General features: G+C 40.4%; 1 protein-coding gene across 1 annotated transcript; it reads right to left on the bottom strand.

Annotated features, from left to right (window-relative positions):
- On the bottom strand, window positions 1–26,676 carry LOC125003835 (protein dachsous-like). Its single transcript, XM_047578052.1, has 28 exons — window positions 26,494–26,676; window positions 21,492–21,560; window positions 20,782–20,945; window positions 19,876–19,923; window positions 19,683–19,772; window positions 19,245–19,331; window positions 18,762–18,869; window positions 18,566–18,679; window positions 17,881–17,974; window positions 17,674–17,792; window positions 17,202–17,375; window positions 16,949–17,077; window positions 15,973–16,128; window positions 15,596–15,776; window positions 14,338–14,471; window positions 13,269–14,222; window positions 12,889–13,014; window positions 12,127–12,378; window positions 11,337–11,435; window positions 10,007–10,179; window positions 9,646–9,797; window positions 9,250–9,557; window positions 7,636–7,746; window positions 4,853–5,041; window positions 3,450–3,577; window positions 3,178–3,243; window positions 1,076–1,112; window positions 1–987 (listed from the first exon to the last, which is right to left on the bottom strand). Exons 1-28 carry the CDS (start codon window positions 26,573–26,575, stop codon window positions 940–942), a joined length of 4,392 nt encoding a protein of 1,463 aa, XP_047434008.1. The 5' UTR covers window positions 26,576–26,676; the 3' UTR covers window positions 1–939.
- Window positions 26,677–27,866: the final 1,190 nt, after the last annotated feature.

Below are 27,866 nucleotides of genomic sequence, written 5' to 3'. Positions count from 1 at the left end.
ACATGAACAAAGATTATTTTATTTGACAGAGAGGCTGCGCACACTTTACATTCAGTCTGTTCTCATAAAGTGTATTAGATAAAACCACTGAGATAGGAAGCTCAGGTGGATTTAAGGCAAGCATTTAAAAAATAAAATAAAAATCTTTCAGAATAAAAGTGAAATGAAGCACAAAAACTTATGACGTCCAAGAATCTGTCACATGATCCAAAGTTCAGTATCTGGCTTCTTTCAAAGCTTGAGGATCTGGAGAGACGAAGAGATGGTAGCTACTGAACCTGCATTTTGGTATTTCAAAAAACAAGTAAATGTAACTTTTGGAAGAACATGCAAACTCCACACAGAAATCTGGAGTGGATTCAAACCCAGAACCGTCATGCTGTGAGGAAGCATCAGTGCTGGAAATAAATTGTGTTGTTCTGAAAGTGTTGATTTTCCTTGTTGTTCGTACTTCGTGTAGGTCTTAAATTTAACTCATGATGGCCTTAAAAATGTCTTAAAAGTCTTAAATTTCACTTGTTCAAACCTGCAGAAACCCTGGGAATAACATCCACAAGTAATTTGTCAAGGGGAAACAGAACTTCCTGGTCCATTCAAGGAAAATAACAGCTGTTTCTATTTATTTGTTTTAGTAGAAAGCTAATGCTAACTTTCTCTTTTTGGTTTTAGATAGAACAAAAGAAATGTTTCTGTTTTTGTTGGTAGGATTCAATTTTTTTAATTTTATTTTTAATTAATTAATTTTATTATATTTTTTTTCCAGTTTTCACTTTTAAAAACAAACTTGAAATACCAAAAAATAAATAAAATACATAGATCAGAAGACCTTCTCTCCATCTGATGTTGAGATAATTAATTTACAAGAGAAAGAGATTCAGGCAGGATTCAGATTTACGTCGCATCTGTTTGAAGGCTTTGAAAGCTTCTCCCGTCCAGAGCTCATAGGGAAGACACGTGGTTGCCATGGCCTGTTGTGCCCTTATTAGCCTGCAGACACAAGACACAGCTCAACAACATGTCCACTACCACCACCTCCTGACATTTCCACCCGGCACTTTTACCGTTTGTCATTTACCTGATTCCAAGGATTAGCTGCGCCCTGAGACCAGAACCTGAAACATAGGAGGAAAACTACATTAGAGTCTTTACAGCAGCTACGTCAGGGCAGCTATAAATGGAGCCGGGTCAGACGTGTTAGACGTCCAGAAGTCAGCTGGTTAGGACAAGTTTCAAACCAATACAGACCAACGCAAAAAAATGCGCCTGAAAGAGTGACTACATGTCGCCAGTAGCTCCATGATGTAGACATTTTTAGGTTAATCTCAGTGTGTTAATGGTTGTTTTTTGTCTGATTTATTTTTGTTTTTCTGAGCCTTGAGCCAGTCAAAATGTTTTTTGGTCATTTTTGTGCTTTTTTAATTCAGTTAATTTCTGGATTTTTTTTTTTTTTTGGCTGTGTCGTTGGTTGTGGCTGTGGCGTTCGGCGGAGCAGCTGAAATTTAAAACTTTTTAAAACATTTTTAAGGCCATTATGAGTTTGGCGGAGCAGCCGTTGTGTCTAGTGGTGTGTTCCAGAGATCAGCTGCTAGTGCTGTCCATGTCCCCTGAACTGCCCAGTGTGAGGCCTGAGATTCCCGCTAAACTTCAGGAGAGGTGTTGGGGATGCTGGGCTGGAGGTGGAGGAGCAGAGAAGGAGGTTCGGGTCGGTGGTGCTGTCTGTATTCACAGGGAACATGACGTCTTTGGCGGCAGAATGGATGGGATCTAGAGGGAGTGAGTCATGAGGAGCGCTTTGGAGACCTGGTTCATAGGGCCAGAGTACGTCTGTTCCTGGATTCAGACTCCACGGGTTGACAGACTCCGATGCCGTTTGCATCCCTCCCTCAGCGGACAAGGAAACACCATGAGACGCGATCCATGCCGCTGTTGCTATGCAACTAGCCAAACAACCACATCACCTCGGATACTGTTTTTGCCAACTGTTTTTGTATATTTGTTCATAATGCTGTAAATACTGTAAATTTGTCTTGACAGACTGTTTATTTTACTCGATAATAATTATTTTTATTTTATTTTAATCTTATTGTTAGAGCCATTTGTTATATATGTAGGCATATGTGTTCAGTGGGTACTACCTGAAATCCACAGTAAGTGGCGCTCTGCACTTTGCGGGATGGTGTTAAATACAACAGGTAAAATTACTCTGCAGGTGACCTGCTGACCGGGGAAGCACACAGTTTTTGACCGCCGTCGTTGTCACTGCCACCGCTGTCATCGTTTGGTTATTGCTTTGTGGCAATCATGTGAGCCTTTGTTTTGAGTTTACATCCAAGTTATAAAGTAAATATAAGTGTGTGTAAAATTTGGCTGAGGTCGCTTATTGGTTAAGAGCGCAGGATTGTAAATAAATGTTGGTGACTGCATACGACGCTCAGGTGTTCATTCCTTGTACCCTGAAGACGATGCGCCAACTACTAGTACCAGTGCAGCCGCCCCCTCAGGTGGCTTGGGTTGGTTTTGTTATTTTTGTTTTTGTTATCTTACTTGTGTTTCTTTTTGTTATCAGTGTTTATGTTTATGTTTAACGAAGCTATTGTGACGAAGTAATTTCCCTCGTGGATCATTAAAGTCTCTTTAAGGCTAAGGCAACTCCTACAAATGTCTGTATCTTCCAAACCTCCTCTGTTAATATTTCTGATTCTTTATTGACCAAAACAATTCATTTGAAAATTGCAAAGATGGAGAATAAGATGGAAACACTAAAGAGGAAACACGCTACTACCAAGACGACCAATCACAGCACTTGTGACACGTGACACGTAGTTATACTCCTGTGGAGGGGCACGTCTTGGATGAGCAGATTGAGTTTGTGAAAAAGAGGACCCTTCAGGGAACACAGAGAAATGCAACGCAACTCAATTTAAACATTGTTGGAGGCTCTAGCCGAAAAAAAAAATCTCAGACAAGTTTTAAATTTCAAAGTTTGAGTTTGACACATTTTTAGGTCTCAAAAAGAGGATGGGTCCGGGAAAAGAGGACGTCTGGTCATTTTAACGTCGTAGCCTGACATTCACCTCTGCAGAAATGTAAGTATGCACCACGGGGATGCAGAGAAGCAAAGACAGCTGTGATTGGTCCGTTTGGTAGCAGCAATCAATTATTCCTCAGACAACTTACATGTAGTCTTCAGAGTCAAAGTTGCCTTTTCCTGGTTTTACGTGAGGTTTCCCCTTCATCTTGGACCTGAGCAAAATAAAAAACAACAACAAATAAATAAAAAAAAACATTATGACGGGAGAAGGGAATGACTGTAATCCATAGTCCCTTAACATAAGACAGTATAATACTATATAACAACACAACAATGCATGTATGAAAAAAAAGAGAAAAGCAACAATAAAACAATGAAACGGCAAACTTAGAAGAAGAACACCAGACTCCAGTCTTACTCGCAGAGAAGGACGCTGGTAACGATGAGTGCAATGAGGGTCAGGCCCAACAAGACGCCCAGAGCGATGAGCAGGGGCACTTTCCAGTAGGAGTCGGGACTCTCAGGCATCAACTCCATTACCACCACCTCGATAAGATAAGATAAGATAAGATAGTGCAATTGATATTTGCTCTCAAGCCTTCTGTGTGCTACCTCCCTACGAATGGACATTGCCTCCATATAAATGATTTTGGTTTAGAACCACAACACAAAGTACTGGGGAGGCGCATCCTCTTCAAGAACAAATTTGTATATTAACCTCATCCTGAACTCCTTGTTGAGTTTCTGAGTCCTGCTCACTCAACGTGTTGTGTGAGTTGCTGATGAACAACAACACATGTGCCCATTTATTGTGCGTTCCATTTACCTCGGAGGGCGGAAGTCGGCACTGGGAATGACGTCACACTTCAGTTACCGACGTTCAAGTTATACAAGTGGGAAAACTAGACGGCCTCGTCCATGAAAGAGCTTCCCTTATCCCAATATAACTTGGTGTGTTCAATTTTTCCATTTTTTGAATGAGTGAAATTTAAAATTTAAAAAATTCTTGATATTATTGCTATAATGTTAAACTAAATTTAGGCTATTTCAGTTACTCAAATTCTAAATTGAACAGATAAGTTGAACCATGAGTTTTTTACTTTTTACTGAATTATTTACAGTGGTGAAATCTGGTGAAATCTACAAGACCACACAAGGCAGAAATTCAGATCTTCTAATTGTTAAATTTAAATGTAGAAAAAAATTCACTATTAATCCCAGTTTGCCACGATGGTGTTTCACACTGTTTTGGTTTTACGAACAAAAACTAACCAGAGGTGCTAATAATCGGAATATTACAGGAGCTTCTTATTACTGTTTACACACGAGGCGGCCATCTTGGTAACTCAACTCAGGCATAGTGAGGATTCTGTGACTTTCTCAGTAGGAAATCTGACTTCGGGGGCGTTCCAGTTGAAAATACCAACTTGGAACTCGGAAATTCTGACTTCTGAGTACAAATGGGACGCATGCTTAAACCTCAACTCCTCCACTGGTCCTTTAGAACGGAATAAGCTACTTAGATAAAACACCTTTGAGAGACTCTAGAAGCCAAGCTGCTCCTTGTTTCAGCAGATGACAAAAACAAACCTCCAGCTGAACCAGTAACTATCAGGTATTCAACCTCACTCATCCCATGGCTTATGAACTGTAGTGGTGTCATGGAGGAAGCTTGGGCCATCAGGGATCTTCCTCCATTCAACCTCGTGTCAATTATTCTTACAGCTAATATGAGTTTTCTCTAAACCTCCTGAGTGTTGTAACCAGACTCTTCTTGGATTTAGTCATATTTCCAAAGACATAAAAGTGATCTCATCTTACCTCCAGCTTGGCTGTAGCCTGTAGTCCTCTGCGGTCTGTGGTCTTCACCTCCACCGTGGTCGTCTTTCCAGCCAGATCTGCTACAGAGACCACAGACACCAGTCCCGTGGACGATTCCACCATGAAATGAGATCCATCTGACACAGAGTAGACCAGACCAGCCTCATCTCCAACATCAGGGTCTGAGGCCTAGAGGAGGACGGAGGAGGAGGGAGGAGGACTCAGAGGATGGTAGGACCATAGTTTACAGTAAAATAAATAAATCGTCTGATGTGTAAAGTTGAGTATCACCAGTTTGAAGGATGGTAGCTCCACAGTTATCAGGGACTAAGATAAAATTCTTTGTTGATAGAAATTAAATGTGGTTCGTCTCAGTTAGCTTCTTGGTACTCATGATGAGTTTTCTAACGGTAGAGGAACATTAAAGTATTTACATTCCCCACATTTCTGCATAAAATGAGTCAAAACTTTAGAGGATTTTAACACAAGTTCTTAAAGCAGACAAAAGAGATCCAACTCAAACACATTGTAACACTCGGCCTGGCTCTGCAAGCCTGGTCACTAATATCAATTCCGAGCCACTGCTACTGCACAACAACTGGTTAAACACCCCTTTAAACCATCAACACAAATTCCCAGACTGAGGGATTGAATGTGTCAAAATTACAAATGATTTAATCAAATTTGCAATTCAGCAGTCCAGAATTAAGTTATCGGTTTCGGTCCGTTGTTGTCTCAGTCTTTGTCCATTAACCAAAAAGAGCAAAATTAGAATCCTTGGAAAAATAAAGTCCATCCAAATCCACAAAAAAGCGAAAAGGGGGTCCGATGCAAAACACAAGCAAAAACAAAAATATATATTTCACAACGCGGAGAATCTTCCTCGCTTCTTAAAATGGAGGAAGGGAGCAACCCTCTCTGGGCCTGCAAACACCCTTTTATCCGGTCTCAAACAAAGATTGCAGAGGAGGTAAAATGTGCAGGTTGGAGGTTGGGAGAAAGACAGAAGTAGACACTAGCCTGCTCGCTGTCCTGGCGCGCACACACACAAAAAAGCCAACCTGATTGTTCTTCCCTCTCTGCCTTTATCACCTCTTAATTACCCTACCCCACTACACACCTGTGGTTGCCTGGCTGCAGATCACCTGCCTTCACTTGTGACTGTGTCACAACATGATACAGAAATATTATACTTTGGTGTTTGTTTATTAAGAAACTAAGTGAACCATTTGTGGGGCAGTAACAGCAACTAAATGTTCTTTTTGGACAAAGAGCAGCATCTTTGTACATCACACCATGGTGTTTCATCAACATTAACATCAGCCAATGAGAGAGAGGCCTTTAGCTACTTAGAAGTTCCCCTGGGTTCCTCTGGGACCTTTCCCACTATTATGGAGTGATCTTTGTTGGTGGACCACTCCTGTGGAGGGGAACAGTCGTCTTAAATCTGTGTGTCTCTCTGTGGATTATTTGTGGCTTTCAAACATTATAGAGATGGACAGGTTTTGGAACCTTTTCAAGCCTGATGAGCAACAACAACTCTTTTTTTCTAAACTCCTCACAAAGCTCCTTTGTCCATTGCCATCATTCACTACCACAAAAATGTGTTGTGAAGATCAGACTGAGACAAATCAAGATTTATTTAAACTAAACCATTGATGGAAACAATTCTGAACACATGGACTCTGATTGGACCTTGAAATTAACTTGTAATCCTAGAGGAGCACCTCACTGATATGTAATATTGGCAATTTTTTCTGAATAAACAAATACAAATGTATAATATTTTTATTTCACTTGTTTGGCTGGTTTCTCTCTGTCTACATTCAGGCCTTGGGTGAAAATCAGATGACGTTTTCAGTTTTTGTGTGTGTTTGTGTGTATTTTCCTTGTATCTTATTTGTGCAGTTGCCAGGAGACACACAGTCAACCAACGTGAAAAGGTGAATCACGTTGAAGTCACAGTAAAAACCCAATCAGTGAACCAAAGACAAACAAACCATATTTGTTACTGGAGCAGGAAGCAGCCTGACTCAGGCACACACACACAAAAATATTTTAGGAACAACTCAAAAACCATGAAGAACAGTACAAGGTGTTGAACTGGCCTCCAAACTCACTATCAGTGGCATGGCGTGGGAAGCCAAGTGAGACAGAAACTCTAATCTATGTACTTTTTAGGGGAAAACAAGACATGGCCAACAGAATAACTGCTGAAGTTCAGCGCTAGCAGCCAACCACTCTGTGCGCACGTAATTCTCCACATTAAAAAACCATTGTAAAACCATTGTAAAACCTTTCTTCCTCTTTTTTTACTAAGTTCCACTCTTTCATTATGTAACGTAAAATGGTCCATGATTGGAGAAGAGAGATAAGGAAGAGATGACAGCGAATAACTGCCACAACTGTTAAAGGGAGTGTTTTTATTGACAGCTACCGAGACAATACAAGGGAGGGGGCATGGCTTTCACTTGACCTCCAGGAGAAAAAGCCACTAGATCCCAAACTGATCAAGTATCTGGACCCAAAGCCCCCCACCAACAACATTCACAGGTGTGTCAGAAGGCCCATGTCCATTCTCTGATGGATACACTACACACTACTAGGATGGTAGTTATAATGTTGTGCCTGATTGGTTTATAAACCAGAGCATGACTGCAGGAGGGTTTCACCTCAAACTACATGATGACTTTTTTATCACCTGCAGTAACCAAACAACACAGACGAAAAACAAACGTGTAATGATGCTGTATTTCCTGATAGCAGAGGCCGGGTGTGTTTACCTTGACGTAGGTGACTGGGGTATTAGGTGGAGCGATGCTGAACACGGAGGCTTTGTAGACCTTAAGGGAAAACTGTGGAGCCTCATTAACATCCTCCACCTGAACTCTGACCTGAAAAGAGACAAAGAGAGGACTAACTTTTATATTCCATCCTCTAAAGAGGTTTATGTTCGTCTTGTGACGAGATCACAAGATGAGAGCAGCCACATGAGGCTTCAGAACAATTTTAATGTTCATATGTCGCATTCAAGAGAAAGGATCCATATGCTCCTGGTGTTCAACATTTTTATTTTAAGTACAGATGCTAATGCATCCAGATAAAGCGGTGTTAATGTCAATTTTGTAATCAGAAAAATAAACAGAGAAGCATTTCGGATTTTTTGACTTTAACAGAAGGCAGTTTGTTCATTGAAGGGCTGGAGAGAGCTTCAATAATGCGTGTCTGCAGGCAACAGTGAAGCACAGTGGAGGCTCCTTAAAAGTTTGGGGCTACATTTCTACAAATGGAGTTGGAGTTTTGGTCAGGATTAATGGTGTCCTCAATGCTGAGAAATACAGGCTGATATTTATCCATCATCAATACCATCAGGGAGGAGGATGATTGGCCCCAAATTTATTCTGCAGCAGGACAAAGAGCCCAAACATACAACCAAGGTCATTAAGAACCATCTTCAGAGTAAAGAAGGACAAGAAGTCCTAGAAGTGATGGCATGGCCCCCCAGAGCCCTGATCTCAACATCATGGAGTGTGTCTGGAATTACATGAAGAGACAGAAGGATTTGAGGAAGTCTACATGCACAGAAGATCTGTGGTTGGTTCTCCAAGATGTTTGGAACAACCTACCAGCTGAGTTCCTTCAAATACTGTGTGCAAGAGGAAGAAGTGATGCTGTCTTGAAGGCAAAGGGTGGTCACACCAAATACTGATTTGATTTAGATTTCTCTTCTGTTCATTCACTTCATTTTGTTAATTAATGAAAATAAACCATTAACTCTTTTCACACATGCCTACATGTTTGCACAGTACTGTACATACTTCATAATTATTTAAATGTGTTTCTTGATGGTCGATAACAGCCACAAGCTGAAACCAAGTGATGACCTTTAGAGCATTCTGCTGTTCTAATGTTTAATGCAAGAGTAGTGATTAACCTGACCGGTAAAAAGATACAGCCAACATCGTTTGGGTGGAGTTCTTACAGAGTGAGGCAGACTGACGAGGTTCAAGAAGAAATGACTCACATCGGCGTGGGCTACGTGGGTAGTTAGGACAATCCATATGCCCCTCAGAGATACAAACCGCATTTTAATTATCCGTGTGATTTAACACGTTATTTCTAGAACATAGACGGGTTGGACATTGACTTGGTGGAAAGGTATAAATGTCTGAATAATAAACTGGACTGGTCTGATAACACTAATTTCCTGTAAAGGAAGGGACAATGTCGCCTCGTTTTTAGCACGCTGTGCAAGACTCTACTCAGGACATTTCACAACATCATGATTGCATCAACCTTCACCTACGCTGTGGATTTGTTTTGTTGACACAGCTTTTTGTTGCATTGGTACAAATACAGTTGTTTCTGTGAGGTGAGGTTGCAAATAAATGTCCTACCAGAGCCACTGCTGATGTATTGGGGTTGCTTGTGTCCACAGCCTCCACATCCAGGATGTACCACTCCTGCTGCTCCTTGTCCAGTGCTGTTCTGGTAGTTATGGCTCCAGTGCTGTTGATGGAGAACAGGTCTCCGTACGTTCTCAGCTTGTAGGTGATGTTGTAAATGCCACTTCCCGCTGAGGCCTGCACCTCCCCCACGACAAATCCCTCCGGCTTGTTCTCAGGCAACTTGAAGTGGTAGGAGGAATTCTGGAAGGTCACAGTCTCCACCTCGATGATGATCCTCAGATTCACTATGACATGAGCTGCAGGAAAACATTGTGGACTCTTAAACAGGTTTACAAAGGATTGCGGTCTGCACTCAGGACAGGGCTGTAGGCATTGATTCCTAACCTGTGGAACTGAGAGGAGGCACGCCGTTGTCTTTGGCCATGGCTGTCAGCTCCACTGTGGTCTCCTCCTTAACATTAGAAATGGCAGAGGTCAAAGTCACAGCCCCAGTCTCACTGTTTAAGGCCAAATATGGAGAACTTCCAGCAGAGAAACTACAACAACAGAAAGAAACACATAACAGATTTTATTTCAATACAACAAAACAATAAATTATCACATGGTAGAGAACATATATACACACTTAAGCAGTTTTAAAGGGAAAGCTCGGAATTATTCTCACATCTCCCTTATTAAAAAACCTCCTGAGTCTCTAAACTTTAACCGTATAAGAGGTGGTTGTGGAAATCTTTCAGTCACTCACCTGTAGCTGATGACTGCGTTTTCCCCAATGTCCAGGTCGGTGGCAGACAGAGTCAGCAGCAGCTTCCCCTCCTCTGCGTCTGTTACCAGGATGCTGCTGGCGTAGGTACTGGAGCTGAACTTGGGCCGGTTGTCGTTGACATCGGTGAGACTCACTCTGATGGTGGCGAAGCTCTGGTGGAAAACAAAAAACATTTAATTGCAGTCTGGATCAGGTGCACTTGTTTCTGAGTCCCTTCATCATTCATATCAGGGTCTGTGTGTTCATCAGGTCCATTTATCTATAACTGTTTATCCTGGAGAGGTTCACAGGAGTGGAGGTATATCCCACCTCTCACTGGACAATTATTATTAACAGCAGTCTGTCTTCTGGTACTGCAACCGGTCCTTAAGAAACCTGGCCTTGATCAGAGTGTGTTGGCCAACTTCAGACCCATCTCCAAGCTGCCTTTTACCTCAAAAGTCTTGGAGAAAGTGGTTCATGTTCTCTGCAGGGCTTTCAGTCTGGTTTTAAAACATTGCATAGCACAAAGACAGCTTTAGTGAGAGTGTTTAATGACCTCCTCCTGTCCTCCTGACAAACGACTTTGTTATCGCTTTTGTTATCGCCGCACATCAGACAAGCCCCCTAACTGTCCATTCATTAAACTTTTCTTAAAACTCATTTTTATTCCTTGGACTTCAGTTCATCATTAGTGTCTGCCCTTATTTGGTGCGTTTAGTGCTTTCTATTATTTGTATTGTTTTATTGCTTTTAATTATTTTATGTCTTGTGCTCTTATCCATGTACAGCACTTGGTCTCTGCTGTAGCTGTTGTGTAAAGTGCTCGTTAGCTGCTGTCTTGGTGACAACTACATTTCCTGGGGTCCATAAAGGACATAAAATATGTATCCATCCATCAGTTTTTGGGTGTAAATGTGAGTCGTTTCATTTTCATATACACCAGTGCTAAAAAAAATGTATACTGCACCAACATACTTATGCTAGTATGCATAATATATTATTTATATATTATTCGGGGCAGCACAGAGGTGTAGTGGTTAGCACTAACTCTTCACAGTGAGGAGGTTCTTGGGCCTTTCTTTGCAGACTTTGCATATTCCTGTATTCTTGTCCTACGTGGTCTGTGGTCCTCCAGTACAAAGGCATGCTCGTTAGGCTAAATTAAGAATCTAAATGTGTTTGTTGTTGTTTGTGTTAGCTCTGTGATAGACTGGTGATCTGCCTCTCCTCTCCCAAAGACCAGAGACAGGCTGGGATAAACCCTCCACAATGAAAGTTGTGATTAACCCAGGGTTCCAGGATCTCTGTCCATCTTTTCTATCATTACCTCTCTCTGCGGGCTGCCTTTGTCTGATGCCTTTACAACCAGGTCCAACGTTTCCCCACTCTCCCGATCGAGAGGCCCAACGGCCAGCAACATCCCATCCTGCAACACAAGAAATGAGCTCAACACTAAACAAGGTTACACCTACCACATCAATAAACGCCCTTTTAGCTTGAAAGACGTTTGTCCCTTTCCAAATGCACTGACATAAATGGCTGATAACACTTTATGTAGATATGAGATGCCAAGAGTCTCACTGATGCCTGACAAAGTGTATGTCTTGTCAGATGATGCTGGAGGTAGGAAGTCAGGTCAGCTGACTCTGTGATGTCCTTTTACCAGAGACTCTCAGTTTTAATTGAGTCTGAAAAGAGCTTTTAATCAAGTTTTTATTGTATATTTTGTGCGCTTCATTGTTTATGGTTGTAGTGGTTGTTGCTGTGGCTGTGGTGATGGTTATTGGTATGGTGGGTGTTGTAGTTGGTTGTAGTTGTAGTGCTTGTTGTGATGACTATTATTACTGTTGTGGTTGTTGTTGTGGTGGTGTTTGTGGTGGTAGTTGTGGTGGCTGTTGAAGGGGCTGTGGTTGTGACGGTTGTTCTGGTGGTTGTGGTTTTTTGTTGTTGTTTCAGACATACAGGGTTGACTCTCCTGGTCATACAGGTCATAGTTCAGGTTGACACTAATTTCAGATAAGCTTTAATGGTGCAAGTGATTCAGGTTAATACGAAAACTAAATTACACACTAAACTCCTGTACAGCTGTAGGCAACATTTAATGTTTTGGGCTTCACCTCTCTGAATCTGAAGAGTGGGTTTAGGGTGAGGAGGGAGAGGACGACCTCTCCGTTGGCTCCGAGGTCAGGATCTGTGGGTACGATGGTGAAAACTTCTCCTGGAGCTTCCTCTGAGTAGTTGCCCTCGGGGAGGGTCAGGGTGTTGGGGATGCTCGGGAACTGTGGAGCGTTGTCATTGTAGTCTGTGACGGTGATGTTGAGCTGTGCGGTGGCGTTCAGACCATCCAGTTCCCGGTCCACAGCAACAATCTACACCCAGAGACAAACAACACAATAACACAAACTGATGAAGACAGATGTAAGAGGTGTTTGTGAAAATACTACAAAACTCAAATTCTGGTCCAAAACTTCACAACAAAAAGAGGAATTCCTATGGAGCTCAACTATCTTAGATGAAGAAGATAAATAAAAACTAGGGACAATGAAAATAAATAGCATAACAGCTACTTTTTATGCTTTTTGTACATTGTATGTGTTCACTAGATCCCAAACTGATCAAATATCTGTGGGATACACTGGAGCAAGCCTCATCCACAGAGGCCCCTCCCCTCAAACGATAGGACCCAAAGACCCCCACTACCAACATCCTGTAACCAGACACCACACCGTGTTCATACTGTGATGAGTAACAACTGGTTTGGAGGCACAAGAAATATCTTCACAATATTAGTTAATGTTATGTTTGATCGGTGTATAAACTGTGTTTTGGAAGAGCAAAAAGTCACAAAAACTGGACATACATGGAGCTCTTTATTGTACCTGAAATACGTAGCTGTCCTTAGTCTCTCTGTCTAATGTGATGTTTTGCTTCAGTGAGACAACACCTTGTTTACTGATGTCAAAAGTGTCACTGGTATAGATGAAGTAGCCGGAGGAGAATCCGCCCTGGAAAACAAGATAAGTGCCAGTGTAGGTTAATGATCAGCAAGTACATATCAAAAACATAATTACATGATGTTCTAAGAGACGATGTTAGCTTTCTGTTATTATCACCTGGAGGTTCCAAAGTCCAAACTGTGCAAAGGACGTTAATCTCATCTGTGTTTTAACGTGATGTGACTCTAACTGGCATTTACCTGATCTGTTCTTAGAGCCAGAATCAAACCTTGTTCAGATTGGAAGCAGCTGATGTAACTCACCTCATCCCTGTCAGTGACCTCCACGGTCAGGATGGAGGTTCCACTGGACAGGTTCTCAGAGACGGACACGTCATAGTTGGCCTTACTGAACTCAGGTGGGTTGTTGTTCACGTCCATAACCGTCACCACCACAGAGCTGTTCCCAACCAGAGAGGGAGTCCCTCCATCAGAGGCCTGAACCGTCAGCGTGTACACCTTCACCTCACTGTAGTCCAGAGGCTGGACCAACCGCAGGGTCCCACTGGAGGAGTCCAACTCAAAAACAGCAGGGTCTGATGAGGGGCTTTGCTGGACAATACTATAGCTCACTCTCCCATTTGCGCCTTCATCGGGATCAACAGCTGATAGCGTGAGCAAAATTGTGTTCACTGACTCTGTTTCTGAGACTTCCTTCTGGTACTCAGCATCAGAGAAGCTCGGGACGTTGTCGTTGATGTCAGATACTGGGACCACCAGGGTGGCTGTGGCAGAGGAGACTGGACGACCCTGATCTTCAGCAACCACCAGCATGTTGTACTCTGCCTTGGTCTCCCTGTCCAGTGCAGCGGCAACACTTACCATCCCAGACACACGATCAATAGAGAACTTCCCTTCTCCTCCTATCAGGTAGTATCTGATCTCCTTATTGAAGCCACTGTCTTTGTCTGTAGCTGTAACTGCAGTAACATTGAATCCTATGTCTGCATCCTCAGGGACAGATTGATTGAAGGAACTGGGAGTAAAAACAGGACTGTTATCATTGACATCAATGACCTGAACTTCCACAACTGCATTGTCACTGACAACACCATCCTCGGAGATGGAGATCTGCACAGAGTAGTTGTGTGGGCCATTGTCGTAGTCAAGCTTCACCGTTGGGGTCAGTTCACCAGTGGGAGAGATTGCAAACTTGTCGGCTTCTGTCTCAACTGTGAGGTTTACAGGAAGCCCAGTACCTGGGGCGAGGAAGCCAACCTGAAAAAAGCCAGACATGACACTAACTTCAGAGTAGTCATTAATTTCTGAGAGAGGACAGGTGGCTGGTAAAAACATTTGGTTTACACATAAACCAGTTCACTGAGATACTTACCGTTAGAATCACGGCTCCTGGTTCCTGTTCTTCATCTACAGTGGCTTGGAAGACTTCTTGTAAAAACTGAGGTTTTGAGTCACTGGGAGCAATAATGTTCACCTGCACTGTTGTGGAGCGGGATGTGGTTCCCCCTAGAGTGGAGAGGAATATCATAATGGCTGAGTGTGCTGCAGCTTTTTTATCTGCTGTCCATATAATTGCAGGTGGTTGCATGAGCTCAGTGAGAAAGCAGCTTGTCTAAATCGGTCTCTGTGATGTGGACGTGACAAGGCCGGCTCCAAAAAGGAGTCAATCCTCCTAAACTCATAAACCAATCATCAATACAACCTTGTACAATTACAGGATACTGTGACCTCTCTGACTGACAGTGTAATAGTTCTGTGTTATTATGGTGCGTTCGTGAAATTTTCAAACCACTGCCTGTCTGGCGGGCACTGATCTAGCAACAAGATCTTTGTTTCATTATAACAAAAACATGACCCGACAATCATCAAATCTAATAAGGAACATAAGGAACAAGCAGTTCCAATCTAGCCTTCAGTATACAAGTATTTCGATTTGCTACAAGTGGAAGCAAATAAAAAATAAAAATTTTCATCTATGATAAGAGATCACAATCATTGACTGAAGGTCCCCGTCTGCAGAGAGCACGACAATAAATAATGCTTCACTGAGTGCGTTTACATTCAGAGCTTAATCGATCTACACTTTTACTTTTTGAATGTGGTCCTTGTCCCAGTTTACATGTAATGGAGAAAATCAAATAACAGATGGGAACATGTCCTCCTCCTCCACACTAGGTGTCTTTCTGGTTGACCAATTACATCATATAATAAATAAAAGTTAGCATTTCAAATAACAAATTCAGTTTTTATAATCTCATATGTAATGTGCGCACTACTTCTGGTGCAGATAAGATGGTGCTATCCCTCAGGTGGTTCTTCTATCGCCTCTGTTTACCCTCTTCTTCTTCCTTCTTGGGTGTTTTTGCTATGGGGTCAGACGCCAGTGCAGCGGTTGCGGAGCATGCACACACACGTTTTCTTGTTTAACTGAGATTAATTCATACATGTGCATCTGGGTGTCTTCATCGGATAAGGGGACCTCTGATTTTAGTCCGAGTCTACATGCACTTAAGTTCTCCAGTTAAAGTCGGATTAATGCAATGATTCATTTCTATTTTTCACCTGCATGTAAAGTACTGACTGATTTGTGATTGGAAAGCAATAAATGATGAAATGATCTTCAAGCCTACCATCACTGGCTGTTACATAGAGGGAGAACTCCAAAATCTTGTTTTCCACCAGTGGTATGAGTTTAACCAGTGAGATTACTCCAGTGTTTTCATCCACTGAGAAGTATCCCTCATTGTTCCCAGCGTCAATGGAATAGGTGATCTCTCCGTTCACACCAGCATCTGGATCTTCTGCCGTAACCTTTGAGTTACAAGACACACAATTTTTGGTAAAATTAAAAGTACAAATACACATTTGTGAAATTTTCCAAGATACAAATGTTGGTTATGGGAAGATACAAATAAAAAGCATGGCAGGAATTGATTTTTCTCTGTAACTTCTGTCATGACTAAATAAAAGAAAGGTAATACTGAACAGAGCTAATTCAGTCACTCACATGAACCAGCGTCATTCCAATGGTCTGATTTGCAAACACTTTCCCCTCGTAGCTGGTGCTGGTGAATACAGGAGAGTTGTCGTTCACATCCAGGAGAGTCACAGTGACCTGCGCTGTTGTAAAATTGTTGGGTGGGCTGTTCTCTGTTGCTTTAATCTTTTAATTAACGAAACAAAAAGAACAAATTAGGCCTACAGTGTACAAAATAATGCATAAAACACCCACAGACACTGTTTTAATTTTTAAATTAGGATTTAATTAAGAGATGATCAGAATACACATACAGTCTCTGAGAATCCACCAATAAATTTGGTAAATTTACTTCCAACATCAGTTTGGGTTTGGGAGGCAGGGATGGGTTTTCATGTTAGGGTATTCTGAGAGAAGTTTATTTTTTTTAAAAATGGGGGTTACTCTGTATTGAGTCGGAACCGTAGCCCCGTGCTTCTGAATCCAATTTTTTTCGGTCCTCCTTCTCTGTTCGCAGAGAGTAGTAGGTGGTTGGGAGAATGCCTTTGAAATGTTTTGACCAAGCGGGTGTGAAGTCGACCTACCCCAATGTTTTAGAGGTGTTGGGATAAATGTGTGTGAATGGAATGTTTTGTTCCTCCTACACAGTGTTTATGGCATAGAGTGAGGTTGGGGTTAGGTCTGGGTAGGGTTAGGGTTAGAGTTAGGGCTAGGGCTAAAGTAGGGACTGGTCATTTAGAACTCCAATTAATGCCTGGTCTTTGCTAGTGAAGCAACACAGGTGATCCGGAAACATATTTTGACTCAATCATCCATTTCCTGCTTCCATATAAAAATCCACCTGTATCAAATGTAGATTAACCTGCTGCTAAAAATCATCCATAAGAAATTATTATTTCTTCCTGTTTTAGAAAGATTTGAAAAACCTACAGTGCCCAGTTTTTCATTACAACATTTTTGAAAGAAATTTAACTGTTCACTGTGTGCAATTCAAAATCAGTTTTACCTGAAATGGGAACGATTCAATGGCCTCTCTGTCCAGAGCTGTGGCGTTTGTCACTGTGATTGTCCCATCAGGTCCGATAGAGAAAGGAACGGTGTCTGGAATGATTTCCAGAGTTCCTACAAATCCTCCCTGGAAACGAACAAGCATGATTGTGATGAAACTCGCATTATATAAATTATGAACATGAACACAGACCTATGCTTTAAATGTACAGAATCTAAACCAAATCTGTTTTTATTTCATAAAGACATACCTGGTCAAGATCGGTGACGGTAGCTTTAAGCACAACAGCACCAACAGGAGAGTTTTCCATAAGCATGATGTTGTAGTTGGTCTGATCAAACACTGGAGGGTTATCATTCATATCCTCAACAGTGATGATCACAACAGATCCAGCTGTTTTCAAACTGTTGTCGGTCTGAGCTGCCTGCAGAGAGCAGAAGGAGAATTAATCAGGCTGTATTCTTAACAATCGTGTCGATTTTATTGTTGTGAGCTACACATTAATCACACTTTGACTCGAAGCTAACTAAGGTCAGTTCTCCGGTACCATCACAACATTTGGAGGAAGGAGACTGTAGACCTGTGTTGGTAGATACAGTGCTACCCCCACCCTCCCATCATTCATCCCTCCTCTGCTTCTCTTTTCATTAAACTTTCAGTGATCATTAAACTATCTGCAAACCTGGGACAACATGTCTGGCTGTATATTATAAGGTCCTTACCTGGATGCTGATAGAGATCATATTGCTGCTTATCTCCTCTCTGTCGAAGGCCGTCAATACAGATATAACTCCACTGTTGGGTTCGATGGCAAAGTTTGATTTATACTTGTCTGGGGAAACTAAACAAAGAGAAATCATCTGTCAAATATTCAGGTTAATTCTTTTTTAAAAAACTTTTATGTATATGTACAGTACGTCATCATGTACCAGCAGTGATGCTGTAAATCACAGTCTCGTTGATCCCGAAGTCTCCATCCTGAGCCTTAATCGCCTCTGGGAGAATAGTAGTGAAACCTCCAATCTTAAATACACGTGAATACAGAAGAAACAATGAATGGAATTAAAGAGAACACACATGTTGACACACATTAAAACACACTTGCAGTATACACCGACCAGGCATAACATTACGACCACATTACTGATATTGTCTATGTCTCCCTTGTGCCTCCAAACTGTGATTCATCAGAGAATGGACATGGGCCTTCTTAGGGTGTCCTGTGGTGTTAGTGGGAGCCTTGGAGGGGAGGGGCCTCTGTGGATCACCCCACAGATACTTGATCAGTTTGTGATCTAGAGGATTTGCAGGTCAGTTCAACACCTTGTGCTATTCTTCATGTTTTTTTTGTTTTTTTTTCAGTTGTTCCTAAAGCGTTTTTGTGACATTGCAGTGGAGTACCTGGTCTGGTCTAGGTGGGTGCTACATGTCTAAGTAACATCCACACGAATTAATGTCAGGTCCAAACATTTCCCAGCAGAACACTGAATTGTCACAAGGTGATTTAAATGTTATTTACTTCTCTCGTCAGTGGTCATAATGTTGTGGTTGATCAGAGTATTTCCATGTGTCGGTAAGTGACTGAGAAATGAAAAGGAAGTTCATGAGGGTCACCTGATTTTCTGGAACAGAGGCTTGGTACAGATTGTGGCTGAAATAGGGATTCATGTTATCAGAGTCCTCAATGTTGATCACCACCGTCGCTGTGTCATTCCACCCTGACTTATCCTGCAGACAACACAGACAGATCAGTCACTTTTTGATAAAAACCACATGCTGCGAGATGCTTTGTGTCGACTTGTCATCTCACCCGGGCCGTCACAGTGAAGTTGTATTTTGGGGCAACATTGTAGTTAAAAGGCTTCTTCAAGATAAAAGCCCCCGAGTTGGTCAACATGAAGTCTTCAGTATCTGGTTCCTTGAAAGAGAAAGTTATTGTCAGATTTACACACAGAATACTAAAAAGCAAACTCAATCAATTCAATTACTCAATATGTTAGTGAAATTTTTGCCTACAATCCACTGTGACACTATTATATTTTTTCTGCTCTACTTTATTTATACATTCTAGAATTGTTCTCGTTTGCGTTCTTGTCCAATTTCGTTGTATGCTGAGATGTGCAATGACAATAAATTCTATTCTATTCTATTCTATTCTATTCTATTCTATTCTATTCTATGTACTGTTCACTACAGACCAAGCCAAAAAGCTTGACTTGCTGCCCAATATATCCCAACCACTGGCAGGCACCATGACAACCAGATAATAATAACTTAACAATGGAGACGTTACCAGTGAATATGTGATTGTGCTGTGTTCTATTGAGCTGTCTCCGTCGTAAGCTTTCACCCTAAGAACCTCTGTATCCAGCGGGTGTGTCTGAAACAAGAAAAGTCTTGATGGTCTACAGACATGGAAACAAATATACACATGCATGTCCTGTAGTTCCTACAATACAAAGGTGAATCATACACATGGAAATAAGAATTAAATTCATGGCCAGTCCTTCTTGTTTATTCTCTGAAACACTTGCATATGTATTTATTTTTTAGTTCTATTTTTCTCGTTTTATTTATCTTTACATTCCTAAAGCCTCAACGTCAAATCAGATTTGGCCTAAAAAGATTCCAGTTCCAAATACCATTTATTAGGACATGAAACAGCTGTACTGTATCTATCCATCACAACAAATGTCTCCAAGACGTCTTGTAACAGATTTCATTGACTCACCTCAGAGACAGTTTTCTCATAGAGCTTCTGTGTAAAAACTGGGCTCATGTCATTGATATCATTTACTTTCAGAGTTCGAGTGTTGTTGATCTGCAAAGGTAAAAACAAAAAGCAGCATAATTTGAAATATTTCATTCTTACTGCATGGACAGGTATTTAACTTTGTACTGAAACATTGGACACGTCCACCCACCTTGGGACCATCGTCACACATGACAGAATAATACAAGGTGCCGCCAGTCTGCAAGACATGAACAGAGTGGACTTAGAATCAGGGCACGCTGCAAAACCAAAGCTGAAGATGTGAAGAAACATCAGCCTAGAGAAATTCATTCAAATAAACTACCGTCACAGGATGAGTTAACACAACGACTCACTCACTGTAGCTGTAAGTGTTGACTTTAACGGTTGCTCATATAACCCCTGTAAACATATCCGAGTCGACGTGAAGCTGCAACCAATGCTGCAGATTCACAATAAAAGCATTTGACAAGCAAAACACTAACTGGCTTTTACTACCAAGTTATGAAAGGAAGTGCTAATTCCTTCATCTCTTCAACAGTAAATCAATTCGAAACATTTAATTCAGCATTGAAACAAGAGGGATTCTCTGATTTTTATTTATTTATTTTTTTTTTTAAGACAACTGTTTATTTTGCTGACCTCAAAATTCAGTATAGTGTAGTATTTGCTGTTAAAGTGTCACCAAATCAACCAGGACTGAAATAATAAAGATCAACTCTTTAAATACAATTTATGAATCCATATAAAGAAAGAGCAAATGTTTATCAGAGTGTTTTGAACTAAAAATGATAATATAACTAAAAAAAAAAACAGTTTGTGTTCCTCATTGACAGGAGAAATCGTAATGTTTAACCACCGCTATTCAAAGACCATTTCCTTGTCCTTAGATTTAATGCTAATAATCAGTAAAACATAACCATTAAAAAATGTCGTGACAGCAGTAGAGTCTAAACCAGTGAAAGGGTTCCCACTAAATGTTTTTGATTCATCATAACATTATCTGGCCTGCTAAACACTATTAAAACAGTGACTGTAAAAGAATTAATTTCTAGGAGACAAGTTGGCCCAAGCTCACATTTTTCAGTACATCTGAATCTAGCGGCATCTTGGTGCGAACAATCGCGTTGGTGTCTCCCAGCGTGAAAACCAGCTCCAGAAATTCAAGATGGTGAGGAAAGAAGTTGGGCACCAGCTTCACTCCCACTCCTTCCTGGATCCCAGTAAACATCTCCACATCACCTGCAGCATCACGAGACCGTCATCAAGAGGACAAGACACACATCAGAATCAGAAAGACTAGCTACGTGATGAAACAAACTCTGATCCCCATGTTATTGTGATTTGTGTAATGCAGGGGTTTCAAACATATGCACTGGGGGCCAAAGTCAGCCTGCTAGAGAGTCCAATTTGGCCCACAGGATGAATTTGTGCAAAAGTGTAAAAATTACATAGAAGACACTAACTGTAATTTTTTAAATAACAGTAACAGCTATGTCTACGCCTTCCTCTCAGGGACACACAGTTTTAGTGAAAGTTAAAGACATAACACAACATCAGATATTTCATTGAATGACAACATTTTATAATTTATAATGTTCCAAAACAATATCTGGAGTTGTTGTTATTTCTTGTTTATTGTGCTGTTATGTTACTGGTTTGAGCTGATTGAGATCAAACTGGGCTCTTGAGTAAAATGAGTTTGACCCCCCTAGTGTAATGTGTCATTAAGTACAGATGGAATAAAAGAAAATCCAGCTATTAAGATGAGAATCGTATCCATCTTACCTGAATACCCTTCAACCACGTCACCCACATTTACATGAGTTTCGGCGTCACAGTTTATGACTGAAGTACCTTCAGAAAGAGAAAAATGTGAGTTATTACAACAGACAGAGATCACAGTGTCCACTTTACTAGTGCTAACTGTTAATTGTTAATATCTGAGCCCCGCTGTGCTCTTATTTCCAAAACAAATCTTTTTTTTGTAAACTGTTCATACCTCCAGCTCGGAGCCAGGTGCTTTAAAGTGGATGCACTTTCACTGCAGTTGCTCTAAGAGCTCCCAGGTCACAACTGATTGTTTTCATTTATAATACGATACACAATGTGCATATAATGCTCAAATCCATCAGGATATTTGATCATAATAAAGTCACATGACTTATTTCCATTATGGTCCACGAAGTTTAGACAGGAAAGGTGCTACTGATATTTCAAATTTTAAATAGAAAAAAAACATCAAATGAATACATAAAACACAGAATTTCATAAACCCGGACAAAACAGATTCTGGCCTGAAAGATATGTCATTATGTTAATGAACTCATCGTCTATTTTTTCAAATTTGTTTTAAACAGAGAAACAGCAGATTTAATTTTATTTAGGATGTTGAACCACTCCTCTCCCCCTACTTTACTTTTAATCTTAGGATCCTTCAAGATTAATACACTGGATCTTGTATTCAAACCGCCACGAACAACCTGAAAATAATAAAATAATTTGCACACTGTCAATTATTGCCAGGTATTGAATCTTTGCACTGACCTTCCCGATGACAATCTATCTATCTATCTATCTATCTATCTATCTATCTATCTATCTATCTATCTATCTATCTATCTATCTATCTATCTATCTATCTATTACATTCTACATTAAACCTAGTGATATCCCTAGCTCGCTAAAGCAAAGCAAATGTCTCATGCTCTCTTGGCTAGTCCTGGGTGGGTGAAAGGTTACCATCCCACTCAGTTTCAGGGGAAATGAAAGCCAGACTGGTTTCTGATCTGTGGCACAAAGCACCAACAATAATTTAATTGTGCAACCAGCCATATCCCAGGACATTATCTGCCAACACCCTCTCTGACTAGTAGATCATTACTTCAAAATGGTTTACTGATTGTCCTTTTTACTGTTTTATTCTTAGCCACAAACACAGGTAATTGCTTCTGATTATGTATTGGACACAGGTGCCTTAGTGATGTAAGAGGAGACACAATCTGTCTGTTTGATGTCATAGAAAGAGGCCTTTTCCTATTTCTGTGTGACAAGTTGTTACAGGAATGTGGTTTAGTTAGGGATGTACAGGGTCCGTGTATGTTTTGGTCATTGTATTTTCAATTGAGAAGAGGATATTAAAAAAACAAAAAATGAGTGGTTGTTTTATTTTCATTTAAATTCAAAGCATTTTTCGTTACCAGGGTTGGGAGGGACGACCAAACCTTTAAAAACCGGTTTCTGTTTCTAAAAACAAAAAATGAAATCATTACAAGACAGACACAGAAAAATGTCTGTGTTTTCATTTTGTGCGACCAGAAGTTGCCGTTTTCAAAGTAAGAGCACGTATGAGGACTGTGTGTTTTGCCAAAATAGCGCTGAATTATATGACTCGTTACTATGGTTTCCAACGAGGTTGACAGGCTTCACACCGTTAGCACAGAGTAAATGTTAGCTAGTAATTATTCCCTGATTATATGCAGTGACGGGAATAACGGCCTTAAAATAAACTGCGTTACTAACAGCATTATTTTTTTGAGAAACGGGTAATCCAACAAATTACTATTTCCATCGTTACAACGCCGTTTCCGTTAGTGAAAATTAAAAAGGGCGCGTTACAAACTAAAGACTGTGTTATCATCCGACTTGGTTCTCAGCCACAGGAGCCGCAAAGCTGTTTTTTATTTATTTATTTATTTATTTTACATTGTACAGTTTATCATATTAATATTTTACAGCCAGGGGATTCGAGAAGAACGGGAAAAAAACTAAAACAAAACTCCCACAAAACAAACGAACAACGACAACAACAAAAACAATAACAAAATAAATACTAGATAAGAAGTAAGAGAAAGTAAAGTAAGAGAAAAAGATAAAATGTCCAGGCGATCATCAATACTTGATATGATATTTGTCCAAAACAGAATCTGTTTTCAAAGCCTTCTTGCTCTTCTTTGTTCGATAAATTCTATACATTATTTTATATGAAACTAATTTTATTACTCAAACAAAACTTATCCCCAACTAACCAAATTTTCCTCCAGTCAATATCGTCATATTTTGATGTCCAAAAACATTTTGCTCAGGGCACGGTTGCTGTTACCATGAGGTTCCTGATAAATTTATTGGAGCATTTATTTTTAATAATTTCCCTCCAAGGAACAGAGCATGAGTTGGGGGATCTGTCATGGAGACAGCTGATTCTCTAACCAGCTGCAGTACACTCCTCGGTGTGGCATCAAAGACCACTACATATTCTTTTGGGGTAACTGGCAACCTGAATTTATCAAGGAACTCACCATACCTTAATAACTGTCCCTCAGCATTAACAAGTTGTTGAACTAAAACAATTCTTGGGTTTCACGGTGACGTCAATATCCCCAAAAAACAATGAAAGAAGCATTAGTCAGCATTAGTTTGAGCCGTTAAAAAGTTGATGGTGGTGGTAGTTATGATGGATAAAACAATGTAAAGTACAGTTTTCCGGCACGTAATGTTTAGCTAACCGGCTCTGACACTGTGCCTGGTGTCATGCTTTTATCATCACCATTTTATCTCTACTGAAATCAGCTTGCCATTCGAAAGCAGTGTATTTAGATAAGGAGATAAGTTAAATGTATAACAGCTTCTGATATCTTATGCGCTGTCTCTCCTCCTCCGTTTCGCTCAAATGAGCAATCAGCGAGCACCTTGCAGGTTGAAATGAAAAAGCAGCGTACGTTCCGCCATGCTTGTTTACATCTCGCTCCCCGTTCCCAGTTGTAACTCGTAACTTGCCTGGAACGCTACAAAGTCGTAACTGGTGACTTGAAGACGTAACTTTCGAGTTCAAAAGCTTGCCTTGAACACACCATAAGTAACGTTACCATGGGGCTGGCTAGGCTACATTTTTGAGACATGTTTTTAAGTTTTTACATTGAATGTGATGTGACCTAATTAACTGCACACTTGTGACACCATATTAGCCCAGAGTTCAAGGGCCGTGACTGTGATATCATGGGTTATTATTGTTCAGATGATTTAGCTAAGCTAGCTAACAGCTGCTAACTTCAGCAATCTCTTGTTGCCATAGAAACATTAAACATTGGCATGGACTAATGAGCTGTAAACAGAGATGCAGAATCAAGCTACAGATGAGATACTTTGAATTTTAGCACAAAATACAAGTAAACCTATACAAAGTAATTTGTTTAATTTGCAATATTTGCCATTTAATTTATTGTAATCTTTCAATTCATTTATTGTTTATTGAGGTGATAACTATTTCGTAGGTATAATTTGTGTGTAACTTTAATTTCTGTGTAAATGTATTGTTACTTTTATTGCAATTTTCAAATGACTGTATAGTGCTGTCTTGAGCATTTTCAGGTATTGTCACAAAGATCTGACTTGAAAACATGACAAAGTCACTAGTGTTGTTATGCTCGTGAACGTTTAGTTCAATATGAACTAATATTTTATCTTGTACATTATTCTGTGGTTTTGAGTTATTTCCCCATCCAATGATGAATGCTTTCCCTATGTCCAGCCCAGAAAGGTTCAGGGCGAGTCCAGCATCTGCATTATGCAGGTAGGCCTTACTGCTCTTTTGAGACTCAAGTCATCCTTCATGACAAATAAATTTGTTCACTAAGTGTCACTACATCACAAAAAGGCTACATGGCTACATATACTTGTCAGTACACAGATACTGTTGAGGGGTGGAGCTCGCTGGCTGCGGACGAGGAAGTAAGGCAATACATACATGTGCACATACAGGTATATGAGAATGCATATCTATTCAGACCTCAACTCAAACGAGTTACAGCTTTAATGCTGCTACTGTCTGTAATATGTTTCTATTTAGATTATTTGTCAGGATATTTTGTTATTATTGTCCAAGTCTGGTTTTAACTAATGCTGGGCTTACACCAAAAGATTTTCACAGTCACAGACTAAAAACTGAAAGGGTAGCATAAGGGTTCTTCCCATTAGTCTCGTCTCACCCCTAGTCATGACATAACTTCTGTTGTGATTTGACACTATAATGAATAAAGATTGATTGATTGATTGCTATAGCTGTCAGTTTTTGTCCTTGTACTTTATTTGTTAACTGCTATCAAGGAATATGACTCTCCTTTGTAGTGTGCATGAGAGAAGACACCGCGAGATTTGTGGATTTCTATGTGGTGTCCGCTGATAATGTAGTGGGCTGATCTGGACAGAAAATGCCAGGGCTGAATTTTTGTCCCAGTTCACCCCTGCTTCATGAACACCTATACTTAGGGTCATGTGTATTAACTTAACTTTGGAAAGCCAGACAATCGCATGACAAACTCTGAATGTGTTAACACTAAAAGAGAGGAACGTTTCTCTCATATACTTTTGAGATCCACCTTGCCACACTCCTGGTGTTGAGGTCCAGTGGTCTTCTATTGTATTTACAATATACTCTAATACCTTAACTCTTTCAGTATTGTGTGATTATTATGTGTCCAGAGTGAAATGTCTTTTTTCTCAAAGTGTATGATGAAAAAAAAAAACTCCTCTATTTTTTTTCTCATGGGTGGCCTTAATACTCTTCTGTAGAAACTGCATAAACATGAAACTGAAAAGCTGGTTGTGTTACAGTACACACCGCCTGTTCTACAAACAGAATATCAACACGGGTCATCCATCTTTAATTTGACCTGATAATATAATTGCAATAACAGTTCTGGATCTGGACACACAAAAAAAGTTCATTTGTAATTTTTTTTACATTAAACCCAGTGCCACATTTGTCCATTTCTAATCCCCTGGCTGAACTTACCGACTGGACTTCCATCGCTGACACACACACAGACGGAGACGATGAAGGCGAGAGCAATCTGAATCCAACGGCTTGTGTCCATTTCGGCTCAGTCGTGTCTCCCCCAAACCTCAAAAAGAGACACTGAATCAATCACCTGAATCACAACCGTAATGAAGCATCTGCAGCTCACCTCGCCCTCCATCTCAGCAATCTTATTTTATGACAGGTGTTATAAAGTCGCCCAGGTGTTATAAAATCCTCCGGGTGTTATAAAGTCCTCCAGGTTTTTACTGGTGGTGCATTGAACCAAAGATCATCAGCACCAAGTCTGACTTTCATTACTTTATAAATCGAAGAATGATCCGTTACCAAATCCAGGAGAAAGAAAAAAAAGTTCCCTTATTGATCCTCATGGGGAAATTCCATCTCTGCATTTGGACCCATCCATTTGTTCACACAGTAGTGTGTACAGTTGGAGTCTGTGGTAGGTGGGGGTTAAGTGCTCAGGGCACCACAGCCAAAGACAGGACAGGAAACGAACCTGCGACTCTTGGAACCCCCAGCTGTGCCTCCTCTCACCACTACTCCACAGCTCCCCCAATTTGAATGATAGACTTTACTGATCCACAAGGGAAATTGCTTGATCTCAGTAGCTCAGTTGCACATAAAAAACACTCTTGAGAACCACAAGTGAAAAGAAAACTGGGTGGAAGTCAGTTAAAAGTAAAATAAAGTAACGTAACACATATTAACATAATGTAATATAAAGTAATCTAACATTAACACATAGGCGCTGACTTCAGCGGCCGCTTGCGCCTGACCAACTGTCTAACTTCTGTATATGTTCCTTCTAAATGTTTTGTTCTTTTAACTCAAACTTGTACAATATTTGACTCTGTCACCTTGCAACTTTAGGGAGAAACAGCAAACTAAACTATTTACTTTAAGGATTAATAAAGTACTCTGAATATGATAATAAATAAAATAAAATAAGTAAAGAGTGTACAAGATTGGAATTGACTGGAATGTACAAATGCACAAAAAGTTTAGAGTGAAACTCAGTTGTACTTAAAAACAATTAACCTCGATTAATATATGTACATATAGTTGTGTGTGTGTGTGTGTGTGTGTGAATAGAATAGAATAATACTTTATTCGTCCCCTGGGGGAAATTCGAGTGTCCATTAGCTTGTACAGTAACATACACAGACGTCAACATAACGCACCAACAAAATCAACAAAATTAACAGTGCAAAAAGAAAAGGAAGACTGGAAATATGTGTAACATGTATACCTGCGCAAAAGAGTTGAGCAGAGGTGGTTCAGAACTGTGTAATAAAGCACCATAAAGTATTATACAATATTTTATCGTAAAGTAAATCAAATAAAAT

Source organism: Mugil cephalus, chromosome 2 (genome assembly GCF_022458985.1).
Source record: "Mugil cephalus isolate CIBA_MC_2020 chromosome 2, CIBA_Mcephalus_1.1, whole genome shotgun sequence".
Classification (NCBI taxonomy): Eukaryota; Metazoa; Chordata; class Actinopteri; order Mugiliformes; family Mugilidae; genus Mugil; species Mugil cephalus.
Note: the sequence above shows the minus strand (reverse complement) of the source record. Positions and strands in the feature narration are given on the sequence as shown.

Excerpts from the sequence above, each read along its gene's own strand:
- LOC125003835 (XM_047578052.1), bottom strand. The coding sequence starts at position 26,575 with ATGGACACAAGCCGTTGGATTCAGATTGCTCTCGCCTTCATCGTCTCC. Across the intron at positions 5,042-7,635 it reads CCCCAGTCACCTACGTCAAG|GCCTCAGACCCTGATGTTGG; the intron begins GTAAACACACCC and ends GTCCTCCTCTAG. Across the intron at positions 1,113-3,177 it reads TTTGACTCTGAAGACTACAT|GTTCTGGTCTCAGGGCGCAG; the intron begins GTAAGTTGTCTG and ends CCTATGTTTCAG.